Here is a 25,431-nt window from a genome sequence, read left to right on the forward strand (position 1 = left end):
GTAATGGGACACACACCTTCCAAAAAGTTCAACTTTTGTCTCGTCAGTCCACATAGTTTTTTCCCAAAAGTCTTGGGGATCATCAAGATGTTTTCTGGTAAAACTGAGATGAGCCTTTATGTTCTTTTTGCACAGCAGTGGTTATCGTCTTGGAACTCTGCCATGCAGGCCATTTTTACCCAGTCTCTTTCTTATGGTGGAGTCATGAACACAAACCTGAACTGAGGCAAGTGAAGCCTGCAGTTCCTTGGATGTTGTTGTGGGTTTTTTTGTGACCTCTTGGATGAGTCGTCGCTGCGCTCTTGGGGTAATTTTGGTCGGCCGGCCACTCCTGGGAAGGTTCACCACTGTTCCATGTTTTTGCCATTTGTGGATAATGGCTCTCACTGTGGTTCGCTGGAGTCCCAAAGCTTTAGAAATGGCTTTATAACCTTTTCCAGACAGATAAATCTCAATTACTCTGTTTCTCATTTGTTCCTGAATTTCTTTGGATCGCAGCATGATGTCTAGCTTTTGAGGATCTTTTGGTCTACTTCACTTTGTCAGGCAGGTTCTATTTAAGTGATTTCTTGATTGAGAACAGGTGTGGCAGTAATCAGGCCTGGGTGTGGCTAGAGAAATTGAACTCAGCTTTCCAAAGATGTGATAAACCACAGTTGATTTATGTTTCAACAGGGGGGGCAATCACTTTTTCACACAGGGCCATGTAGGTTTGGATTTTTTTTCCCCTTTAATAATAAAAACCTTCATTTAAAAACTGCATTTTGTGTTTACTTGTGTTATCTTTGTCTAATATTTCAATTTGTTTGATGATCTGAAACATTTCAGTGTGACAAACATGCAAAAAAATAAGAAATCAGGAAGGGGGCAAACACTTTTTCACACCACTGTAAATGCAAAGTGTGAAATTTGCTCTGCTAGATACAAACACCATGTTAAAAATGAGATGGGTTTCCCACTCTGCTTGACAGGCCAGCGTTTTGAAGTAACCAGGAAATTTTTGATATGCACCTTTTTCCCCATCTCAGCCACTGATCTTTTTACCTCTTTCAAAGTTGTCGTTGGGGTCACAGTGGCATCCCTTATCGGGCTCCTCCTTGCTTGGCTGCTCAGTTAGGCAGTCATTCGGTGATACCTTGCACCTTTCATTTCTTGATGATTGAATAGAATGAGTTCCATACCTCTCTCCCTGAGTTGTTTTCAAGTTATCTGCTTAATCTAAGATTTACTAATCTTACTTCAGTTTTTTGTGGTACAATGTACCACACCACTGATTCAAAAACAATCATAGATTGATCCTATCTCAATTAATCACTAAACCAAGTTCTTTTTGTTTTGTTGGTACAGCCCATCCTCTGATTCTGTCACACAAAGTACCATTAAAACAAAAGCAAATGTTCATAAAAATGTCTCCTTACAGCAATTCCAAACCGGGTGATTTTGTCTCTCTCACATTTCCCAATGTATTCATCTCGATAGAACTTGTCATGGGATTCTCCATCTGTCACAACCACCATCACTTTTGCAGCCCCTTGACGTCCACCATTTCCAGGCAAAAAAGCTTGTGACCTATCAAAGACACCATAAAGAATTTCAAACTGTGTATAAGATGTATTTGGGTTAAAAAAAAACATTTGAAATTGAGTTCATATAACATTATCAGCTAGGCATAAGGTTTTTCATTTAGATTTTTTTAAAGTAGAAAATGAACTACAGACACTATAGTTTAACATACAAAATAAGGTTTTGAAATGTAAGAGGGTTCTGCATACTTTTAATTCCAAAGCAAATAATACACTTTTATTAACACATTTTAAGATCCCTTTTGAATACCTTCACCAAAATTTCCTTTGTGAAATACAAGCTATTTTTTTCAATCAGCAGAATATGCATTTTGTATAAAAAATAAGATAAAAAAGACATGCAGTAGTAACTCCTTACAGTGGTCCAAAATGACCACTGTGTTTGTTGTTTTTTTGCTCCATCTGAGTTCTTAATCACAGGTTATTATGCTATGCTATTTAGAATATAATTTAAAATCTGTTTTAGCTCTTAAATGCTCAAATGTTTGCTATTGACATTTTGTACCCATAGAAGTGTTCAGTGTGAGTGGTCAAGCTCCAATTCAAATCTTTTTACTTTAAAAGAGTGCATGCATAATTTGTAATACAACAAAATTGCATCAATGGAAGGGTAAATACATTTGCAAGGCAGTGTATTTTTTTTGTTTTTGGTGATAGGAAGACATACTCTATAACAGCCACTGAATTCTGCATAAATGAAAACAAATTTACTCATTTCCTGTTCACACAGTGCTTCTCATTTGCTAGAACGTACAAAATGACCTCTTTCAAAGCACTTCTTCATGTTGACTGCATTGAAAGCTGTAAACTGAGTGATTGGTAGTTTTCAGTGCAGGATAACTTGTCTCTGATCACATTTGTTGTAATATTCCTTTATTGTTTACAGAGCACTCAAACGTGAATCATTCCTTTTCAGTTTTCTCTCGGAGTAATGTTCTCATATCATTCAGATATATAAATAATGGCAACAATGACAATACAAATCTTAATGTGCAAATGTACTGCTGGCTTTACAAGTAAATTGTAATGGATATAGAGCCCTGTAGTTTTATGAGAGACCTTATTCCCTTGACTATTGTGCTTCCTGTAGCCATTACTTTGGGGGCTGATTTCACCATTATTGCCCTCACCGAACTTTTGAACTGGGACTGGACTATGAGTGTGGTTCCCAGCAAGTACAGTATGCTTCAGTCTTAGGTGGGAGTTCTGACGGGGATTAAGGACTGTGTAACCTGGCAATGGGAGGCCATTGAGTCAGAGATATAATAACACTGAGTCCAAACAGGAAGAAAGGACGACTCTGGAGTAAGACAGCCAGAGTTGCTGGTAATATAATGCATACAAAGTCCTGTCAATGAATAAGGCACTAGTTGTGACATTCTGCTCATATCTGCTTCTGTATGTGTGAGTTTATCAGCATAGGTGACCACTGCAGCGTGCTGTTAGCACAAGAGAGCTGAAGTTATGAGCCCACGGCAATCATGCAGCACCAGGGAAAGAGAGGGGATGTGAGTCGAGGAAATCCTGGAGAGTTTCTGGACCTGTGACAAATGGGAGTCTCTCCTGTATCTGGCAAGCCTCTCTCTCCACTGGGGGTACCAGCCTTGGCAGGAGGGATAAATTAAGGCAGGCTCCTGCCATTCAGTGTTTTATTTGGATTTTACTGTTAACATTCTCTCTTGCTGTATGCTGTAACACCTCTTCCTTCTTCATTCCTGTTTTATAATGTTTGATAATGTTTCTTTATTAACCCTGTACAATTTCTTGCATTAGGAATTCGTCTTTTCGCATACCCCAGCTTTTCTCCATGGAGACACAGACACACAGGCAGGGAGAGAAGCTGGGGGTCAGAGCGCAGGGTTGTGACATGTTGTGGCAGCACAATTAAATAACCATTTCTTGATAAACTGTATTAACCTCTTCAATCAGGTTTTAGGCTGCTCTACAGCACCAAAACAGCCCTTCAAGGTTGTTAAAGAATTTCAGACTTGGAGGTGGTCTAAACCAGGCTCTACTGGATTTTGATATGATGAACTTTAGTGTAGCTTTTGCTGAGCTAAGGCTCATATTCCACATTTCTCTGAATGTGACAGGATGTGGTATAACTAAGGCGATGTAACTTAATTCTTCACATCACAAAATACAATTATTTTTATTTTTTCATTTGATGCGGATAGTCCGAGAATAGCTATCTGTGGTTTGAAATTCTCATACCCAAATTTTGTGGTAACTTTTGAGCTGCATCTCCATTGTGTTACCAAAATAACTTTTATCTTCAGAACCCTTTTAACTCACATAATGTCATTTTAATGTCACATAGACATTAGGATATTGTTTTTGACTTTAAAGAACATGAATTCAGTGTTTGCCCTTATATTTCTGTCCTCCTGAGTTCTTTGTTTTAAATCACATCTTAAAATACTCATGTTCAAACAATCATTCTTTTATTTCATTTATTATATATTTATTATTTCTGTTTTCATTGTACAGCTATTTGACATATTTTGTTCTGTTCTTTTTATGAAAATATGATACTACAAAGCATGTGAATTGTTACCCACATTTAGAATAACGAAAGACAACTTCAAAACTAAAAGATGCGATATGAAGAAATTTCTGAAGCCTCCACCAAATGTAGAGAGTGAAGAGGAAGGCATCATATGACTTATTTCATATTGACTGTTTGCATGTAGTACATTATATTAAGTAGTATGGGTGAAAGCTAGCACAGAGCCTACAGAGTGGCACAAGAAACATGTGTGAAACAGTTCACCGTGTTTTGCTTCGTGCGTTGTTCGTTATGGTGTGTGCTCTTACTTTTTGTAAGAATTTTTGTGATTAACACTATCATTGACCCCAAAGGGTCAATGAAAAAATGACAATTTTGAGTGTGTGTGTAATAACACAAAAAGCATGATTAATGATGTCTAACTAGGTAAGCAGTGTTTTTTTATTACTATGTTATTACAATGTTAAAGAGGTACGGGTGTACTGTATACAGTATGGCAAATGAGAAAAACAACATAAAATGTGTAAAATTCACTTCATATCAGCAAAGCTTAGAAAGGACACATCATCCATATAAAAGCTAAAAAAAGTCATGTTTGGTCCTTGAAACTTTAACAATGATTAATACTTTAATACAAAAGTAATGCTGGGAGAGTCATCGTTAAATGTAAGTAAAGATCAATGTGCCAACCTTGCAAACTCTATTGCTTTAAATGTATTTGTTTGGTCTCCAAGTTTCTGGTCTATTTTTGAGGCAGCATCAATCATCTCTTTTTTGGACTTGTATTGATTCAATTTGAATTCAAAAGATGGGTTGACTGCATATTGTATAATGCTCACCTGAAACAAAAAACAGTGAAAATTACTCTATAACCACTTTGGTGGTCTGGTAAATTCAGGAATCAGAGAAAATGCATGTAATGAAATTTCATTTTCTTTTGAGAAATTATTACAAGGTAACCAACTAAAAAAAAGGAAGAAACACTGCCCTTTTACAGGTACTGTATAAGACATACAGGAAGTTGCCTACGTATATTTTGTGGATAAATATTTAAATGATAAACATACCGTACGTTTTGCCAGGGATATGCATTACCTGACATCAATATTCTCTTTGAACCATTTTGATTCATCCACAAAATAACATGATGTGAAACTGCCAACTAGTAATGATTCAGTGAAGGTTACAGTGTCAAACACAAATTCAAAACATTTGTTTTCTTAGGTACAGTTGTGTTATTTAATCTACATATTGAAAACTAGGCGAAAGCACTAACCTGGGCATCATTTGGACCAATGTTTAAGTTCTGTATTAGGTTCTTAAGAAAATTCTGGATAGGAGGCCAAGGCCAAATGCTGTTGGACCCATCTAAAACAATTGCTATATCCATTGGACCTCCACACTCTGGAAAACACAATGAAAATAATTAAATCAGCTTTTGGGAAGCTGACTTTAAATGTATTGAATGGTTAATAACACCTCAGTCAGTATGAGCCAATGAATTCATTAATTAATGTCCACATGCTTACATTTCATTTCCAACTTTGAGCTTTACATAGACACGATACATTTTAAATAAAAAAAAACTCTCTTCAAGTCTGGTAGTCAAAGAAAAATATTTTTCTTCAAAAATGCTTCTGAACAAGTTCCAATTTCTGGGGAAGGTCTGGTCTGTTTTGTTATGAATTTCTTTGATGGAAATTTAAAACTGGAAATGATATCTGGTAGTTTTTCAAAAAGTAAAAAACCACACATAAATGGAGTTTGAAATTAATCTTACGCTGAAGTGCAGGAGAGAAGCTCTGAGGCTTGAAGTTGGGATCTAAATAAGAGCAGATTCCAGGGGCAAAGTACTGACTTCCACACTGTTGAGCCCACAGTGGGCCGCATGTCTGAATTGCAAAGGAAAACAAGTAAGGTGAGAGACAAAACATTGAAAAAGGCATGCCTACAGTTTAGAATGTAAACAAATAAAGATCTGTAAGTTTAAAATGAAGTCATTCATGTATTAAAATGCTTCTAGGTGAGCCTAGTGTTTTCAATAACACATTCTTAATTGTTTGTCTTTTAAAAGAATAACAAAACATTTCCTACAACAAATAAAATTATATTGAACTAATTATTGAACTATTTCAAAGGAGACAATGAGGGGCATCCCAGGTGATGTGCCCAAGCGCAGGCTACAATCACTGGAATGAGTCTGGGTCATGTCACTAGCCTGCTGTGACCGTTACTCTTCAAGTGGTGGTTCACAATGGACTGAGCACCTCTAAGGGTACATAGGAATTATTTGCACATGGTTCTCTTGGTTCTCTGTGACCTCTGTGGCACAAGCCTGAGGCACATGCCTGCTCTCCAATCAGTGTTAAACCTCTGGTACAAGGCTGTGGGTGCCAATGATGTGTTATAAGAAGAGTGGATCGAAAAAGGGCAAGTCATGGCTATTGCAAATTTGGAGTGTATAATAAAAATGCGATTGATACTTCTAAATTTTAAAACATATTTACTTTACCAATAATTTCCCTGTTTTTTCCTTTCGAGCAAGAGTGAGTCCAAGGCTCATGTTGGTTTTTATTTCTGTAACTACTGGGATTGATACTTGATCTGAAAAAAGAAGCATAACTTTATACAAAGACAAATAACAAATTAACGTTTCCACAATGACTTACCTATTTTACCTACGGTGCTATTTTTTCTCAGTGAGGTTTATTATCATTGGTATTAAATACACAGAAAAACAAATGGTCTTCCATCTAAACATAGTCTCATGTTTTAAAACTAATCCAACCAGCATTGTGCCATCAAAAGCGGAAGAGAAATTTCCACTACAATGTTGATCCATTGAAATGTTGAAATGCAATGGTATTACAGAAATCTTTTGGAAACAACTAAATTTACAAGATTATCTACATCTTGTTAGGATCCCTGCCTCTCGGCAACGAAAGAGGGAGAAGAAGGCGTAGCCTTAGTTCATCAGTCCACCTATCACTGTACGCGTTCACCACCACACCTCCGTCTCATCTGGTATTTAAGCACTAGTCTTTCCCTACCTCCTCGCTCAATATTGGTTTCCCGTTCGAGCTTCTTAGTTGCGCTACGCCTTCAAACTCCTCGTACTGTTCTGGTTCCGACTTCGGTTTTTCCCCTTTTACTACGTCTATTGGATTACAGCTCGGCTTCGGTTGCTTTCTCCTAGTTTGGTTCTCTGGCTTCCCCTGGATTCTCGGCTCTCTCCTTCGTCTACGGTTTTGGATTACGGTCTGGCTTTGGTTATTCTCTCTCAGTTTGGATCACTGGCTTCCCTTGGACTCTCGGCTCTCTCCTTCAGCTACGGTATTAGGATCATGACTCGTCTCTGTCGGCTCCTGCAAGTGGGTTCACTACTTAGTTTCGGTTTCACTGGCCGAATCCGTAACACATCTACTTGCTGAGCAGTAGCAGTATTTAGGGTGGTGAGCAATATATCAAGAACATCTCTGGGTCATGCCAAGTCAAATCATGGCATTTAGAAGCCTTTGTCACTGTAAAATGAAAGAAATCACTTTGGAACAAACACCTCCCTAGGCGTTTGAAAACTTTGTAGAAAAAGTTGTCATTTTGGATTTTGTGAAACATTTCTCAAATCCTAAAGCATCGATGTGTGCAAATGTATTTTTAACCAATCAGAAACGCAACTTTACCCTGTAAGTTTAGTCTGTCACAGTTTGTTCTGGATCCAGACAAAGGACACTTATAAATATCACCCATCCTGTTCTGTCCTCCACTCCATGGGGATCCAACCAATATCCTGGAAAAATAAATACATAATACCACAGTGTGAGGTTAACAAAATGACCACCAGTATGTAGCGAACAGAGCTTTGCTGCCTGTACATTGTATATGGCAGATAAAGAAAATTGCAGCAACAGTTCTAAACTAAAGTTATGATGTGAAGGCTCCTCCACTGGATTGCTCTAAGCTCCCAGAAGGAGGCAAAGCCCCTAGTTTACCAGGGAAACATTCAGTTCTGCCACCTGTTTTCCTTTGCCTCCCTTCTGCCTACCCACATGGGGTGGGGCAGCATCATGCAGTTACAGGGCCAGCCACTCCTGCCCCCGAGTGTTCCCCTGACAAATGGCAAGTGGGGAAGAGGTGACTGCTACTATACCTCTCAATTAAAAATATATTTTTAAAATTCCAGCAAAAATTAAAATGAACTCTTTGGTATGTTTGTTTTATCATTGCAATTTATGACAAATATTTTTTCTACATGCTTCTGTGAAAATGAATTTACTTGCAGATCGAGGCCAAACCTGTCGTTCTGCATTGTTATGTTATTGCTAAAAAAAGCATTCTAAATACTTCTTTGATAGTTAAAACCCCTTAATATCAATTATCTGTTTTGCTATTGGCTCCCAATAATGTTCACATCCTGCAAATCTTTCATATCTGGAAACAGAATCATAAGATAGAATTTATCTATGATGACCAAAACACATAATTATTGCTATAAATCATCACCCATATTCATTCAGAGTTGGACTATCTTAGCATGAGTAATAAAAAGTAAACACACAAAGAGGTGTTAGTGGGACCAGCAGGGGGCGCTCACCCTGCGGTTCATGTGGGTCCTAATGCCCCAGTATAGTGACTGGGACACTATACTGTAAACAAGTGCCGTCCTCCAGATGAGATGTAAAACCGAGGTCCTGACTCTCTGTGGTAATTAAAAATCCCAGTTTGTTTCTCAAAAAGAGTAGGGGTGTAACCCTGGTGTCCTGGCCAAATTTCCCATTGGCCCTTATCAATCATGGCCTCCTAATAATCCCCATCTACGAATTGGCTTCATTACTCTGCTCTCCTCCCCACTAATAGCTGATGTGTGGTGAGCGTTCTGGCGCACCATGGCTGCCGTCGCATCATCCAGGTGGATGCTGCACATTGGTGGTGGTGGAGGGGAGTCCCCAATACCTGTAAAGCGCTTTGAGTGGAGTGTCCAGAAAAGGGCTATATAAGTGTAAGCAATTATTAATTATTATTATTATTAATAATGCTGCTTTCATAGTCTGCCTTGCATTGTGACCACTGTATTCAAAACCATTGAAAAATGTAAAGACAAATGCTTCAGAAACGTGAAAATTGTACCCATTTTTACAGTATTCTTAGGTGAAGCACTTGTTTTTCTATGCTGTAGCTCTGATTAACATAGACAAGTCAATTCTCTGTTCTTTTCCAACTACAGCATGCCACAAAATTGTTGTGATCACATATAGCACATTGTACAGTACCTTATACTTAATTATCTATTAGGTCTGCATGCTGTTTATGAATACATTGTTACAATGATAATTTATGAAAAAATACGGTTTATGCTAATAACATTCTAAACTTCTAATCACATTTATAATTAAGTGCTCACAAGTATGTTAATGGCTATATCAGAGTCTTTAAAGACAACCTTGTTTTTTCTGATAAAAAAGTATAAAAAACTCAACTTTGCTATAAGAATTATCAATATACAATATATGCAATACCGTACTACATTGTGTAATATAGAGTTTACAGTACAAGTTAAGTAAATTAGTCATGATTTGCTTTTTGGGAGTAAATTCTACAGTGTTTATACAGTACATACAAACTTGTTTTACTGTATTGTGATTGTTTTTCTTTTTCAAAGGCTGGTTTAATTTTAGAAAACTGATATAATCCTCTTGATTACATGTATCTCGGTAAAAAAAAAATTGTTTTAGTTCTAATTTTAGATCTGCTTAATCTACTCATTTCCAGTGCTTTTCAAAACAATACATTTACTTTTCTGGGTGACATCAATGAAATAAAAAAATAAATGCTTCTATCCTCACAGTAATAATAAACATTTTCCAAAATTGCATTTGTCTAAATAAATGAAAATTTAATCACTGTTGTTTTGAACTAAAACAGTAATCAAGGAAACACTGACATCATACAATGTTAATAACAATGAAACCAGATATTCTAAATAAACAAAGAAACTATTTAAGGTAAATTATTAAAGGTGAATTATGACCACTTTCTCCTGATTTGTAATTCTAAGAAAAGGATGTCCAGGTTCTGTGTTGTATTTTAAATTCTGTTCAGTATCATAAAAATAATATAAATGCATTGTTGCCTTAGACTACACATCTTAGAACTAATTACTACATCATAAAATAGTCATGGTCAAAATTAATATAAAGGACTGGTATAATTACATGATAAAAAGAGAAAAATGAGAAGTTATTAAAAAAATATTTTGAAAAAAGAACTAAACTCACAGGATAATCAACTTCTGCTTGCTGAACAGTATTTAGGGTGGCAAGCAAAACAACATGAACATCCCTGGGTCATGCCAGGACAAATGGATGACATTTAAAAGCATTTACAGACCTACAGGATTATGTGCTTTGAACAACAAGTCTTCTGAAGTTAAATTACACTTTCTTGATAAAGGTGCCTGCAGAGAACTACTGTAGCACAGGTAAGCAGAAGTCTTTTTGGCAAACAAGGATAAAATTAGGTGAACACATATAACACATATACCAAATTCATGGAATTTCCATGAATTATACAAAGAAACACATAAGGAAGTAAAAAAAGACACTTCCAGGAAATTCTTAGGGGTATTTAGTGAATAAAGTGTCCAGACAGGAGACGTGTAATTTCATGAGTAATCCATTCCGCTCCTCTAAGAGTAAACATTACAGAACTGCATGTACCAATGAGTATCATTCCTGTCTGGATAAGAAAAGTGTAATGTATCATATATCCTCTATAATAATGTAAACCCTATTCATAGTAAGCTGTATCTGCAGGAAGCATGCTTCACTTAGACATTGGTCATAGAGGATGTTTGTTATGCGAAGGAATGGAAAGGGGACACTATAGAGATACTGTATCCTATTCAATGTTTTTTTAAAGATAGAAAGTTAATGAGTCATTAAACCATTATCTGAAGAAGAAATTCTGTGGTTACAATAAAAATAAATGATTAGGAAAATGTTTCTATAATGAAAACTAATTGGAATGACAATTTTGCAACAGTTTAAATATATATTTTCATGATTACCAAAGGTTCTTAAATATCTTATACAGTATTTACTTTTTTAAGATTACTTTGACTTTACAGCAATAAAATGTCATCTACACAAGAAATAAAAGTAGGGTAAAACCTGCTCTAATGATAAGACTGCGTTTAAAACTAAAAATCATAAAACAAAAAAATAATTTAAATGCAGCACAGAGCATGAAGGATTGCATTCAATCTAGAACTGACTCCCAATGTTAAAATGCACACAGAAATTATTTGAATGTGACAATTATTGTTGGATTAAACTGAAGATAGTATTGGTCTCATAATTAGTTTTTATTGATGAACTTTTCTTCATGTGCTGTGTGAGCATTGTGGGCAGATATGTGTGTGAAAATTAAATAACAAAAGAACAAAAAGGATGGAGCACACTGGTCATGAAATCCAGATGGTAGAACTGTGTATGTATGAAAATTGTACAGTACAGTTCAAAGGTCTATTTTTTCTTGGGACTGGGAAACAAAGACGCTCACAGTATGCAGGATGTACTAAAGGAAGTTTTCAATAACAGAGGCCCCCCATCTCTGAGTCATTCCTAACCTTACAAATACCATATATTTCAACAGGAAATGACTCATTAAATAAAAGAAAGGACTTTGACCGGTGTACTCCCCTTTAAAACGGCATAAAGGTTAACATAACTTGAAGATAAAGCTGATTCCATTAGGAGTTGTGATTCCATCACAGTTTTTAAGTTGTTTTATTCAATTTAGATGGTACTGTATATACAGTAGGGTGGCCTTAAGCCAGAGTATAATGAATATAATATAATGTCCTTAACATCCAATAATTTAGTATATCCAGTATGTTGTAAAAGTAACAAGCCCTTACTTCAAAGCTTGCAGTCATGATGCCATGAAGTAGCAATTACTGTTACATGCACAATCTACTCCCCAGTTCTCAAGCAAAAAAAATAGGTACATTATTATATGATTAATATGAAAGAAAAACAGAAAAGTCATGATTGCATATCAAACCCTTTAGCAATCTTGAATTAATTGAAGTGTTGGAAAATAACATTTGAAAGCCTCACAAATAGTTGAGTGGCTTCTCTGTGTGAAATAAAACTGGTTCCCATGATTTTGGAATAAATCAGATCCTCAGGCAGGTAGTGAATTTCAAGTAAAGATTCAACCACAAACAAAATTCATCTTTGCAGAACAATGATCCAAAACTACTACTCAATTTTTGTGAGTGGCCAGTCAAAAGTCCTGACTGGAATCCTTTTGGTAATCTGTGGAAAGATTTGAAAACTGCTGATAAGAAGAGATCCCCAAGAGATGCCTTGAGCAAATCTGCCAAGAATAATGGGCAACAATTACACCAAGCCAGTGTGCAAAGGTGTGAGAAAACGACCCCAAAACAACTGTGGCTGTAATTACTGCCAAAGGTGTTTCCACCTAATTCACTTCCGTCAAGTTTACGGTCTGAATACTTATTATGTATTTCAGATTTTTGTTTTTAGTTTTTGCTGTAATTTAAGGTTACTTATCTTGTCCTTAGATGTCTTACGTCTGAGCTTTCAGGTTTTGAATAAATTTAGGTTAAAAAATTTTATTTATTGTTTTTTGATTTCACAAAATGAGAAACCTTTGGAAGTGTCCAAATAATAATAAATTATTATTAGCCATGGTGCGCAAGAACACTCACCTATTAGTGGGGAGGAGAGCAGAGTAATGAAGCCAATTCATAGATGGAGATTATTAGGAGGAAATCATCGGTAAGGGCCAATGGGAAATTTGGCCAGGACGCCGGGGTTACACCCCTACTCTTTTCGAGAAACGCTCTGGAATTTTTAATTACCACAGAGAGTCAGGACCTCAGTTTTACAGCTCATCCGAAGGACGGTGCTTGTTTACAGTATAGTGTCCCTGTCACTATACTGGGGCATATAGGTGAGCACCCTCTGCTGGCTCCACTAACACCTCTTCCAGCAGTGACCTTAGTTTTTCCCAGAAGGGCTCCCATCCAGGTACTGACCAGGTTCACACCTGCTTAGCAGCAGTGGGTTGCCAGTTGTGAGTTGCAGAGTGATATGGCTGCTGGCTTTTATGAAGTATTTTGTAATAAAATCTCTTCATGATGTTTTTGTACAAAAACCTGTGTGTTTTAGGAGTTTTAGCATAAATGTTTTAGCATTTAGAAGACTGCAGGAATTATTAACTGATTGAAACAGTGTTAATGAGACAGAGCTCCAAAGCCAAGATTAATGCTAATACCTTCATTCCAGCTCATCAAAGTTTCAATGTTTTACTGTATGCAGATTGTTTAAGCATGCATTAATACATTTCTAACTTATATTGATCTATTTTTAATTTATATAGGTTTGGGGAGGCCAGTTTCAAGCTTACCTGTTTAATAAATACTTAATTGTCCACTGCTGTGGAAATATGTCTTCCACAGAAGTACAAAACACACAAGCAAAACATAAGAGTCACATAAAATCACAACAGTATGTGATAAATAAATAAATGGATTCATAAATAGGTAGTGGGGGATTATATTTACATACCTTCATTGAATAGTGTTATTGCAGAAGGGGCTTCTTATAAACATTTTTATTTGAATACCCTATACCATCTTCCTGAATTAAGAATGGAGTGGGTGTGTGGTCAGCTGTAATGTTTCTTGCCATTCTGAGGACTGCATTATGATATAAACTGCAGAGCTGGGACTGCTGTTTCCCAATTATTTTTCCTGCTATATAAAATCAGTTGTATATAAAAAATTAGTTGTATATAAGTCTCATATTAAATGTCCAAATTTACAACTATAAGCACATTCACTCCTTCGAGCTCTCCTACCTCAAGCCGTATCTTGTCAAAAATGCTGTGGCAGCACATTTTTCAAATATTTGCTCTGCTCTTTCTGTTTTGTAATTAGACTTCTTCACTAGGCTTGACTTATGTTTTTTGCTTTCTTTGTATTAACTAAAGCTTATATGGTTATCAAATATAGAGAAGAAAACTTGAAAGTCATCAAAACAGGATCCTTTAAATTATTTCCAAGAAACAGAATGTTGTTTTCAGATAACAGGAGTGTTTTTAAAATTAAAATTCTGAAATGCATCCCTTTCCATGGTAACAGAGTGGGGTGTTTCTTTGACCAGATCCTCAACATTTCTGGGTATATACTACAGAGCCAACGCCAGCGAATTCACACAAATAAACGTTTGGACAAACCTTTTAAAGAAATTCTTAATACCACCATTGAAAAGCAAAACATATATAGAACATTATTTAAAACAATGTACCTCTGATAATATCCCATACGCTAATCTTAATCCTAACTGTACTTTAGTCCAAAATGACTGTAACATAAATACAGTCTCGGCCTAACAATATCCCTTTTCTTAACTGAGACTCTACTACCAGACCTTGTCAGAATACAATCCTAATCCTTAATCCTAGTTTGAACCCTGAATCTAACTAACTCTTGTTTTATCCCCAGCTGTAAACCTCATTTTAACCTTGAACATAATTCCTGCATTAAACTAAACCTTACATTAAGCCATGAACAACCCTAAACCCTTAAGCAACATACTCTAATTCTAACTACAGCCCCAAATCCTACTTTACTTTTAAAAGAAATGTTTCAAATAATGTAGACTTTAGACTTTCAACTACCCTGAAAGTAAACCATTTATCTACAAACATCTTAGGGATTTTTCTTCAAGTTTTATTCATGGGGACTACAATACTGACAGCATTCAAAAACAAACTTAGAGCAGGTTATATTTTAGGTATCTCAGACACAACTGAGTTTGGTTTATTACACAATTTGTGGAATATTTTAAAGCCATAGCAGCAACCATGCAGAAGTCATAAACTAAAATAGTGTTTAAAAAGGCCCAGGTTTTGCATCTGTGGGTAAATTTCAAATTATATTGATATTAAAAAGTTAAAAAATGAGACAAACACAAAGTTAATGATTTAAGTTAACAGATACTGTATGATTAAAGGTAAATCTGCTCATCCAAAACTAACCATTTGCTTAAGTTACTCATCCTTATATATGGTCAGAGTATATTTTTCTCAACAGTTGGAGTTATATCAAATAATAAAGGAAGATATTTGATATCACACTTAATTAAAATTATTCCTTACTAAAACAGTTAAATGACCATTTGATTAAAAAGAAAGATGTAAAAGATCTGCAAGGACAAAAACACCTTACCATTTCCCACTAGAATCTTTGAATTGTTGCACAGCATACCCAAACTGTTCAGATCTTGCTCCAGAAAATACTCTTGCACCTGACAGTCCAATGTTAAAAGTATTTGAGTAATAAATATTGGAACCTGCAAACAAGAAAACCAAAGAAATATAGTTCAAATTGACTCAAAACACGTAATCAGTGTAACCACTCCAACATTCTCGCTATCAGTAGAATCATTAAAAAAACGTGGCCAAGAGCTGCTTAATATCTCCATTTACTGGAATATAATCATGAGAGTCCATCTGCTGTTTCTATGAAAAAGGATGTGGTTTTAACTTGAAATGTGAAAATCCACCCTAGTTGGTAAAATAAATAAAGAATGTGTGATCTGCAGTTGGAGCATGTTGCTACTTGCTTTCAATTCTACCTCAGTGACTTTACAATGACATGCACTGTTCCTCTAAACACAAAATTCAAAATCTGTTCATGTTACAGCTTGTGGTTAAAAAAAATACGGTACTTTTTATAAGGATCTCAGTGGCAGGCATATCACAACTGGCAACTCACTGCAGCTAAGCAGGTGTGAGTCTGGTCAGTAGATGGAAGAGGTGTCAGTGGGGCCAGCAGGGCTGTCACCCTGCAGTCTGTGTGGGTCCTAATGCCCCAATATAGTGATGGGACACTATACCGTTGCAATGCTCTGTGGAAAACGAAGGGCATGACAAGGCACAGAAAAGCATCATGACCATCCACTGCAACCAAGGAAGTCTCCAGTTGCGATGACTACTCGACCCACTGGACCCAGGCTTCTGAGGTCAAGACAGCGAGACTGCCCCAGTGCAATGACTTTCCTACTTCAAAAAGGTCTCCTGCAAAGGTTTCTTCGTGCAGCTCACCTTCTGAGCAGATTTTCCTTTTATATTCCTTAGAAGTTCCCCATTACTATCTTGAATACATGTTACTTCATTCAGTTCTTGCACTACCTAAATACAAAAAATATATTCTAAATGCTGCCTCAATTGTAATATTCATTTCTATTTCTCTCCTGGCCTATCCTTACAATTTATTATATTCATTTTTGTTAAATGGATTATGTTCTTTTTTAATCATTCTATAAAGTGCTTTTTTTCTTATATTTTTCTTGATTTTTTGTACTTCACAAACATATCTAAACTGAAATTCTTTGACATACAAATTAAAGTGTAATTTGTTTATCGGGTTGCATTCATTCTTGCTAATTGAGCTTTACTCTAGAAAAAATATTAAGAAATAACAAATGCAGTTGGAGTACTATGACATGAGAATAATACAAGTTTGGCATGGTACAAGACACCTGTTTGAAGGTTGTTCTTTAATGTCAAACTTGGAAAAATAAAAAAGCTTGTATATATTACCATCATCATTATTATTATAATCCTTTTGGTGGCACACAGTGGCTCTGTAGCACTTCCTCTACAAATACAAGAACACTTACTACTTTGGCTTTAAAAAACTTTAAATATCTGTATGTTAGATCTAAGATTATTATTAAATCTACATTATTACCACTTATGTTTTTTTTTTAATACAAAAAAAAAAGTCACCCTCAAGCCTAACACCTCTGTGGTGGGTTATGCTACAGTCCTGAGAGTGAGGAAGTGTGCCATTATTGTCACTCATAAACACATGCTTAGATACAGTCATAATCTATGCAATTGTCAGACAGTGACTGCATCTGTGGGCAGTATATTCACATGGAGATCAAAAACTGGCACCAATTGCAACAGCAACATCTCATAATTATAATAAAACTATAAATCTTATAGATATTATTGGCATGTGCTTACAGCCCAACTGAAAATCAGTAGACTTTATCTAGTAATAATAATACCTAAGAATTAAGTGTATTGAAAGGTTTAAAGAGTGTTTTAGTCATAGTAAATTTGACTTAACCTACCCCTAAACTCCTAACCAAACCCCTGGCCTTCCGACAAGGAAGCTGGACCCCCATAAAGAGAGGAGTGACCAGCAGGGCAGCTGCAGAGATGGAGATGGGGTGGACAAGGGATGCAAAGGACATATGCAAGGAAAAGAAGTGGATACACATAGTATTTGTTGATGTCATTTATGTGAGATTATGACATCAGGAATGATTACAAATTACTGACAGCTTAGGCTAATTGAACTTGGCTGTTTTCAGCGTTTCTGAAGATTAATTATAAACTCCATTTACTTACATATTACACTCATGTGTTTTAACATCCATTGCTATTTTTAGCTACTTTGGACTGCAGCTATATATACAGTAAATGTGTAAATTTTATTTTATTCCAACTGCTACGTTACAAAACTGCAGCATACTGTATCAGCCATCACCTGATCTATCTTTATAATATTGTTAATATAAATATAAAATCTGTATTTTAAAAATATTTTTTCAGGGTACTACAAAAGACAGAGTGCAGGTATTTTATTTATACTTTGTTAAGCCTTGCTATAAAGGACAAAACCGCTGTCTATGGTTGTTAACATAAACTGTATACATGCAATAAGCAGAATAAAAAGTCTACACTTCTAGTATTATTAAATCGCAAGAGAAAAATCATATTAATTTCCATAATTACTTGTAACTAGTTTCATTTGATGGTTCAGAACCCAAGGTCCCAGCTGATGACTTACTGAAAAATATCCAATATATGTGTGATAACATACTGTAGACATGCATTAAGTATTTGTTACTAAAAAAAGTTAATCTGATAGGAAATATTTATACATTTTTAGTCTGTGACATGTTAAGTACTACTATGTTAAAAATGTATGCTTCATTTAATATACAAGCAATGTTAGGTGTTTGTCATGTTACAAAAAAGACACTCTGAAGTTTATGTATAAGGCACTAAGAGATTATTCTGACAGGTGAGAAAATATAATATCTTATTAAATTGTATTTGTCATAGAGAGGAAAATTCACTTTTGGATAAGCTGCTAAAAACATCTCATTAACATGTACACATTTAAATCAGACATTTAAGTTTCTTTTCATCAATACTTCAAAATGTGATACTGTACAGTAGGTGCATCAGAAAGAAAACAGAGTGTATTCTACTGACGTAAACTGCCAGGCTGGTCTGATTAAAATCCCACTCATGCCTAGTCAGTGAGTTTCCTGATCGTAACCATAGAGACCTGGATTCCAGAATGGGTTGGTACAGAGACTAACAAAGAAGACCTTTAACTGAGTTTGAATGAATATGACAACACTAGGAAGCAAAGAGTAAGCCTTCCCCACTGATTTTTACATTCCCGTCAATTATCTGCCTCGGTGCAGTTCCACTGTACTGCCAGCTTTGTAGATATTAATCTACAATGAACCATTAATGCATCCATGTTCGACATTATCTTGTTTTTTTTACCAGATTTACTTAAATCTGATAGGACTTTACACTGGTCACAAGTTTAATACGTTTTCATTAAAGACCAGGACCCTCGCTGTTTTTGCAGTACTATTTTGTACATTGCTGGGAAAACAAGTGACTTGTTTTAAGGCATTATTATTTTGAACTGAAAACAAGGTGTGGAAATTGATTTTAAAGAAGTGATGTATTACATTATATACTTTTATAATTTATACACACCATATGGATAGATAATTGTTTTAAAATTTCCCCCAACTTTTGATTATTTAAATTTTTAAATTATCACACAGGAACAAAAGCTGGGAAATTGCAATCATTTAGTCTGTGCACTCATATTATAGTTAGTTTAATACTATATAGCTGACAGTGTATTTTGTTGACTTTTCACAAGGATACAAATCTTTTCTCATACTTGTTTTCATAGTAGACTATATTTTAGGACTTGTGTCTGATTGCTGACACCCAGAACTGCTAACTGTGGTAATAACAATTTTATTGTCAATCCTGATGTGTTTTGGGGATTCATCACTCCATCATTTTGATATTATTATTTATTATTAAGAGCTGTCACATGTAATGGAACCAGTAACTCCAGGCTTTAAATTATTTGTTGTTTGTTGAATCAACCATTTTTGACATTTGACCCACACGCACAGCATATTGTCAAAACATCTTTCTTTCATCTTTCTTTCGCTGGGTCAACATTGACCAAACTCCAGTATGTCCAAAATTCTGACCAGGTCTAGTGCAAGGGTTCACATTACTCCTATCCTGGAGTCCTTGCACTGGCTTTCTGTCAAGGTTCATGTCAACTTCAAAATCCTCATGCTCACCTATAAGGCTCTGCATGGCTGGGCACCTCAGTACCTCTCTGAGCTATTATTTCCCTACTCCCCACCTCGCAACCTTCGCTCTTCTAATTCTGGTCTCCTAACTGTCCCCCAAGCTCGCCTACACTCCATGGGTGACAGGGCCTTCTCCTGTTAAGCCGCAAAGCTCTGTAACTCTCTTCCAAAGGATATCAGAGAGTCACCTTCTCTAAACTCCCAGTTAACTTTACTTAACTGGTTCCGTTCTTTACCACTCTGCTCCTACTGTATTTAGTACCACCATCTACACATTCTCATTGTGTTTATCTTCTGTATTTTTTATTGTTGTTGTTGCTGTTGTCTTTCTGTAAAGCACTTTGAGAAACCACCTTTGAAGGTGCTATATAAAATATATATCAATATAGTTTATTATTATTTATTTATTATTATTGTTTCGTTTTTTAACATTAGGTTTAAATGAAACACACTAAAGGTGAATGTGTTTGGCATTTCACCTAATGTTCTTTTCTTTTGGGGTTCACTTATACATTCTTAACAATCTGAGGACAGCAGAAAGGGAGCTGCTCAACAGAAAATTGGGTGAAGGCGAGCAAATGTTGGTCATATGAGATTAGAGGTTATTAGTTTGCATCTGTGTCATTTCACTAGTCACTGTAGCTATGAGATATAACAGGGGAAAGCATAATTACAGTCAAGTAAAATTTGAGCTTGTGAGGTTCAAAGTCAGTCAAGGTAACCTCAGCATTTTGTCAGGAAACTATACATGCTTGTAAGGCCTTCAAATGGTGTTGTCACAAGCCTCCTTCCAATTCCTTAGTTCTGCTCTTGCACTGTGGTCTATAGTATGACAGAAATAAAAGGCTTGAGAGTGTATAATAGGGCTCAGTGGGCTGAGCAAATAACAGAAGTGTTATCACCCTTCTCTGAAATGTACACAGCAGCAGAGGATCCGGTCTTTTGGTGCAGTAGAGATATTCTGTCTAGGGACATTTGCAGTCACCTGTAGGCTGTGCATTTGCAAAGCCTACAGGTGACTGCAATCAAATACTGGCAGTGGCCAGTTATCAAAAGTGCACATTTCAGAGAACACTTCAAAGTTGTTCTCAGGTCTATAAAAATGTAGTGTCATATACAGTATACCTTACAAGTATACATATACAGTAGTTCAGGTGGGTAGCTGCATCAGCATGTGTAGGCTGCAAAGGAACAATAGGTTTAGTCCATGTTGAAAAGATAAGAAAGAAAACACAACATTTTGGCTGTGGAGCCTTCTTCGGGTGTAAGAAAGGTAGAGCAGTTAGAAAAGATAATATAGCATGGGGAAACAAAAGCCAGGAGAGAGGAGGAGGCGGGAGTAGGGGAGAGGCAGAGTGGCCAATCAAGTGGTGCGAGGTCGAGAGATGTGAGGAGAGGTGTGAAACGAAACCTACAAATGAATAGAGAGAATTATAAGAAAACAAGTTTGTTGCTGAGAGAAGGGGGAAGATGTGAACCAAGTTTCAGGATAATTTTAGTTTCTGATGTTTTTCTTCCATAGGAGTTAAGAAACCCTACTTTGAGAACGCAGATGGAGACATCAGTGTGACCATGGCTGTCTGAAGTGAAATGAGAAACTATGGGCTTGGAGAAATCTTTAATCTTCACAACCCTAACACGTTCTCTGAAGCGGTCTCTGGGTCTCCTTCCTGTTTCCCCAATGTAGACAGCTGGGCATTTACTGCAAGAGATACAGTAAATAAGGTTGCTAGAGGTACAAGATGTCGCCTGAGTGATCTAAAATAGCCTTGGTTTCTGTGAGGCCTTGAATGAGTGTGGTGTTAGATATGTACTTGCAGGTGATACAGCGAGCTCTGTTGCAGGGGAAAGTACCTGGTTTGGATAATTGTTGGGGGCGGGGTCAAGGCAGCTGTGAACAAGAAGGTTACGCAGATTAGGTGGTGATATGAGATAATAGGGCAGTCAGAAAAGAGGGTCCCAATGAAGGGATCATCCTGTAGGATAGGAAAGTTTTTGACTGTGTCGGTGCCGCCACATGCTCTAATGACCATCTAGAGCACTTTCTGCATCACTTCACCAACTTCCACCCGACCCTCAAATATACAGTTAACATATCCTCTGCTACTCTTCTGTTTCTAGGCATAAACCTATCCATTAACCATCCCTGACTCTCTACTTCCGTCTATTACAAACCCACAGATTCACACATCTATCTCCTCTACAGGTCAATTCACCCCAAACACACTAAAAACTCTCTCCCTTATTCACAGTTCCTTCGGCTATGACAACTCTGCAATGATGATATTGATTTCCAGAACAAAGCACTCAAAATGCACTCATTTTCATCGAGAGGATACCCCACCCATGTTATTGACAGGGCCCTCACCTGAGCCAAAAACAGCCTTCAAACCATCAACTCAATCAGGAACTCCCGGCCTAACAAACGCATTCCTTTGGTGCATCCTAACCACCCTATTACATTTTCTATCCCCAGGACCATTAACGACAACCTTTCCATCCTACAGGATGATCCGTCCACTGGGGCCCTCTTTTCTGACCATCCCATCATCTCATATCATCGACCACCTAATCTGCGTAACCTTCTTATTCACAGCTCCCTTGACCACCCTCAACAATCATCCACACCAGGCACTTTCCCCTACAACAGAGCTCACTCCATCACTTGCAAGAACATATCTAACGCCACACTCATTCAAGGCCCCTCAGGACAATTCCAGATCACCTAGGGAACCTCTTGTACCTCCAGCAACTCAATTCACTGTATCTCTTTCAGGAAATGCCCAGCTATCTACATTGGGGAAACAGGAAGGAGACTAGGAGAATGCTTCAGAGCACATGTTAGGGCTGTGAAGATTAAAGATTTCTCCAAGCCCATAGTTTCTCATTTCACCTCAGATGGCCATGATCACACTGATGTCTCCATCTGCGTTCTCAAAGAAGGGTTTCTTAACTCCCATAGCAGAAAGACATCAGAACCAAAAATTATCCTGAAATTTGGATCACACCTTCCCCCTTCTTTCAATGACAGACTTGTTTTTGTGTAATCTTCTCTATTCACGTGCAGGTTTTGACTTCACCCCTCTCTTCACCTCTCTCAACTTCGCACCATCTGAGTGGCCTCTCTGTCTTTTCCCTGCTCCAACCTCCTCCACTCTCCCAGCTTTTGTTCTCCTATGCCCGTGGCTCTCAAACTATGGCACAAGTGGTACGCGGAGCACCCGGAGGTTGTGTGCACTGAAATTTTGGGAGGGGTTTTCATATTTTCTATTTTAATAAAATTAGTTTATGTGTCAAATACGTAGCCTATGTACTATGATACAAAGCGCGCTAATACTTGAGTGGACACAAGAGCTACAATGTAATTATATACCATTCTATAGGAATGTGTGCAACGAACGCAAGTGACCAATTGTATTTAAAAAAGTTATCTCCAGCAAATAGGGAGGTAGGAGAATGTGCGTGATTTTGGAACAATGCCAATGTTGTTAGCACAGGAAAGCATACAAATGTATACTACAAACGCTGGCAATCTTGTGAGCACAGGAAAGCGTGATAGATAACAGAAAAATATTTAAGGATTGTTCTAGGCTAATTTGAGAAAAATACACAGAGCGTCTCTGTGTTTTGCTCCCATGCGCATTAAATAAAAACTTCTTTAACTTCTGAGACAGACTCCTGAAACAGAAGCAGATTGATAAAGCAGGTAAGCCCCACACTAGCCCCACACTATTTGTGAAGAACTTTGAAAGGTAAACTTTTGGTGCTGCTGCCCCCTTCGAAAGACACAGTCACTCATAGAATTATTGATATGGCAGATGATTTCAAAAGTATGCTGATAGGGCGCGTTAAGATGAGCAGATGCTTTTCACTGCAATTAGATGAGTCTGTAGATACCTTCAATTTGGCCAATTAGCTCGTTTACATTACGTTATGTCCCATGAGGACTTTCTGTTCTGTAAGCAGCTACCAACAAGAACTACAGGAGAGCACATAATTCAGTTTCTGAATGAATTCATAGAAAAGAATCGCATCAACTGAATAAAATTTATCGGAGTGTAAGGATACACTAATAGGGAGATATGGATCCTGTGCAGCCGCAGGAGTAGCTGGTAGACACGGCAACAAACAATTCGAATCGAGAGGTGAGATCGTGGTCAATGAGAGGAAGGAAGGTCGAAATCCAAGACAGACACCGGAGGCAAACAATCCAAGTCGAGAGGCGAGATCGTGGGCAAAGGGAGAAGGTAGGTTGAAATTCAGGACAAACACAGGTGGCAAACAATCTGTATCAAGAGGCGAGGTAAGAAGTCAAAAGGCAAAAGGGGTAGTCCAAAATCCAGAGTGACACAAGGTTTAGGAATCGCCAGGTAGAGCTCTCAGGGACTTAACTCAATACCGAGCAGCAGAAAGCATGTTAGTATGGTTTAAATAGTACTGCTCAGTAGAGTATATGCTGATGGATTAACACGTGCGGCGGCGCTTGTTATTATTATTAACCCGCTGCTGGTACTGGTTAGTTCTTTTGCGAGATGATCTCCGCTGGCTGGTGGTCGTGACACGGAGTTTATACAGATGGTGCTTGAATGATGACAAGCCGACACAGCGATGTAGTTGCACGAATTAGAGAGTTTGCTCCAGATATGAAGTAGACGCACTGCAGCACCCACTGCGAAGCCTTGGCCGTCAAGAAAATGCCAGAGGATTTGAAATCTGTTAAACTCTGTTGTAAATTGTATCAAGGCTCGACCAATGAATTCACATCTGCTTTGCTCGACTAAACAGGCTCACTCCTCTCGCTGAAATGGTGCTTTTTTATCATTTATTTTTAATTATTATTGTTCCTGTTGTCATTTTGTAAAGCACTTTAAGAAGCCACCTTTAAAGGCACTATAATCAAATAAATTTTATTATTATAATATTTATTATATGTGTGCATGAGTGTGTGTGCGCGTGCACGCTTATGTTGGTCATTGAGAATTTCTGGGGTTCCTATGAGAAGATGACTTGTAGGTGGTACTTGGATGCTTTGGTTTGATCAGGGGTTGTACTTGGTCCAAAAAGTTTCAGAACAACTGTCCTATGCTATTTAATCTTTGCTGACTGCCCAGTCTTTCTCACACCCAAAGAAGGCTCCACAGCCGCAACATTGTGTTTTCTTTCTTCTCTTTTCAGTATGAAAGTATTAAAGTATTACTTGATCTTTTACATATACAGTATGCAAGTCAGAAATTCAATAGGCAAACATCTTAGCATTTCTATTTATTAACATTCCCAGGCAAAAAATATGCAAGGATATACAGTAACTTATAGCCTCGCACTGAAGTTTATACAGATACATATACATAGAGTATATGTACTCATAATGCTGTTATTAACTATATAAATGCACTTAGCATGTGTGTTTAGCATATTACACCAAAAACAAAAAAATGATATTACAGGCAACTGAGAGCATATTAACACGATCTCATTTATTCTCTGCCAGAAAGGAGAGGTTGTTAAGTGTAGGTGTCCTCTCTTTTTATTAAATAGTAGCTCAATTAATTGATTTACAAATATCTGTAACCACAAAGTGTAAAATAGACAATTTCTTCATGAATGTGACATTTTACATTTCAGCTTAGATTGCTTTAGCCAAACCTTAAATTGTTATGATAATTTAATTAATTTCATTATATCATTGGTTTCTTTGTTGCTTTTTCATGTTAAATTTCATGTTTTATTTTTTATATGCACAGCTACTGTATATAAAATAACTGCTGATGTGAAATCTTATCTTTATAAGCTGCCATAGTATCACTGATGTCTGATTTGTACATTTATTTGATTATAGCAATATAGCATTGCTAGAATG

The 25,431-nt window shown here is 36.9% G+C and overlaps 1 protein-coding gene across 1 annotated transcript in view; it reads right to left on the reverse strand.

The window, feature by feature from the left end:
- itga2.2 (integrin, alpha 2 (CD49B, alpha 2 subunit of VLA-2 receptor), tandem duplicate 2) overlaps positions 1-25,431 on the reverse strand; it is a 59,010-nt gene that overhangs the window by 31,901 nt on the left and 1,678 nt on the right. Inside the window, exons 2-8 of the mRNA XM_015364294.2 lie at positions 15,353-15,476; positions 7,773-7,879; positions 6,605-6,696; positions 5,873-5,984; positions 5,369-5,496; positions 4,783-4,931; positions 1,419-1,569 (exon numbers count right to left, since the gene is read on the reverse strand). Of these exons, the coding sequence (XP_015219780.1) occupies positions 1,419-1,569; positions 4,783-4,931; positions 5,369-5,496; positions 5,873-5,984; positions 6,605-6,696; positions 7,773-7,879; positions 15,353-15,476 (863 nt within the window). The remainder of the gene's footprint in view (positions 1-1,418; positions 1,570-4,782; positions 4,932-5,368; positions 5,497-5,872; positions 5,985-6,604; positions 6,697-7,772; positions 7,880-15,352; positions 15,477-25,431) is intronic.

Source organism: Lepisosteus oculatus, chromosome 3 (genome assembly GCF_040954835.1).
Source record: "Lepisosteus oculatus isolate fLepOcu1 chromosome 3, fLepOcu1.hap2, whole genome shotgun sequence".
NCBI classification, from domain to species: Eukaryota; Metazoa; Chordata; class Actinopteri; order Semionotiformes; family Lepisosteidae; genus Lepisosteus; species Lepisosteus oculatus.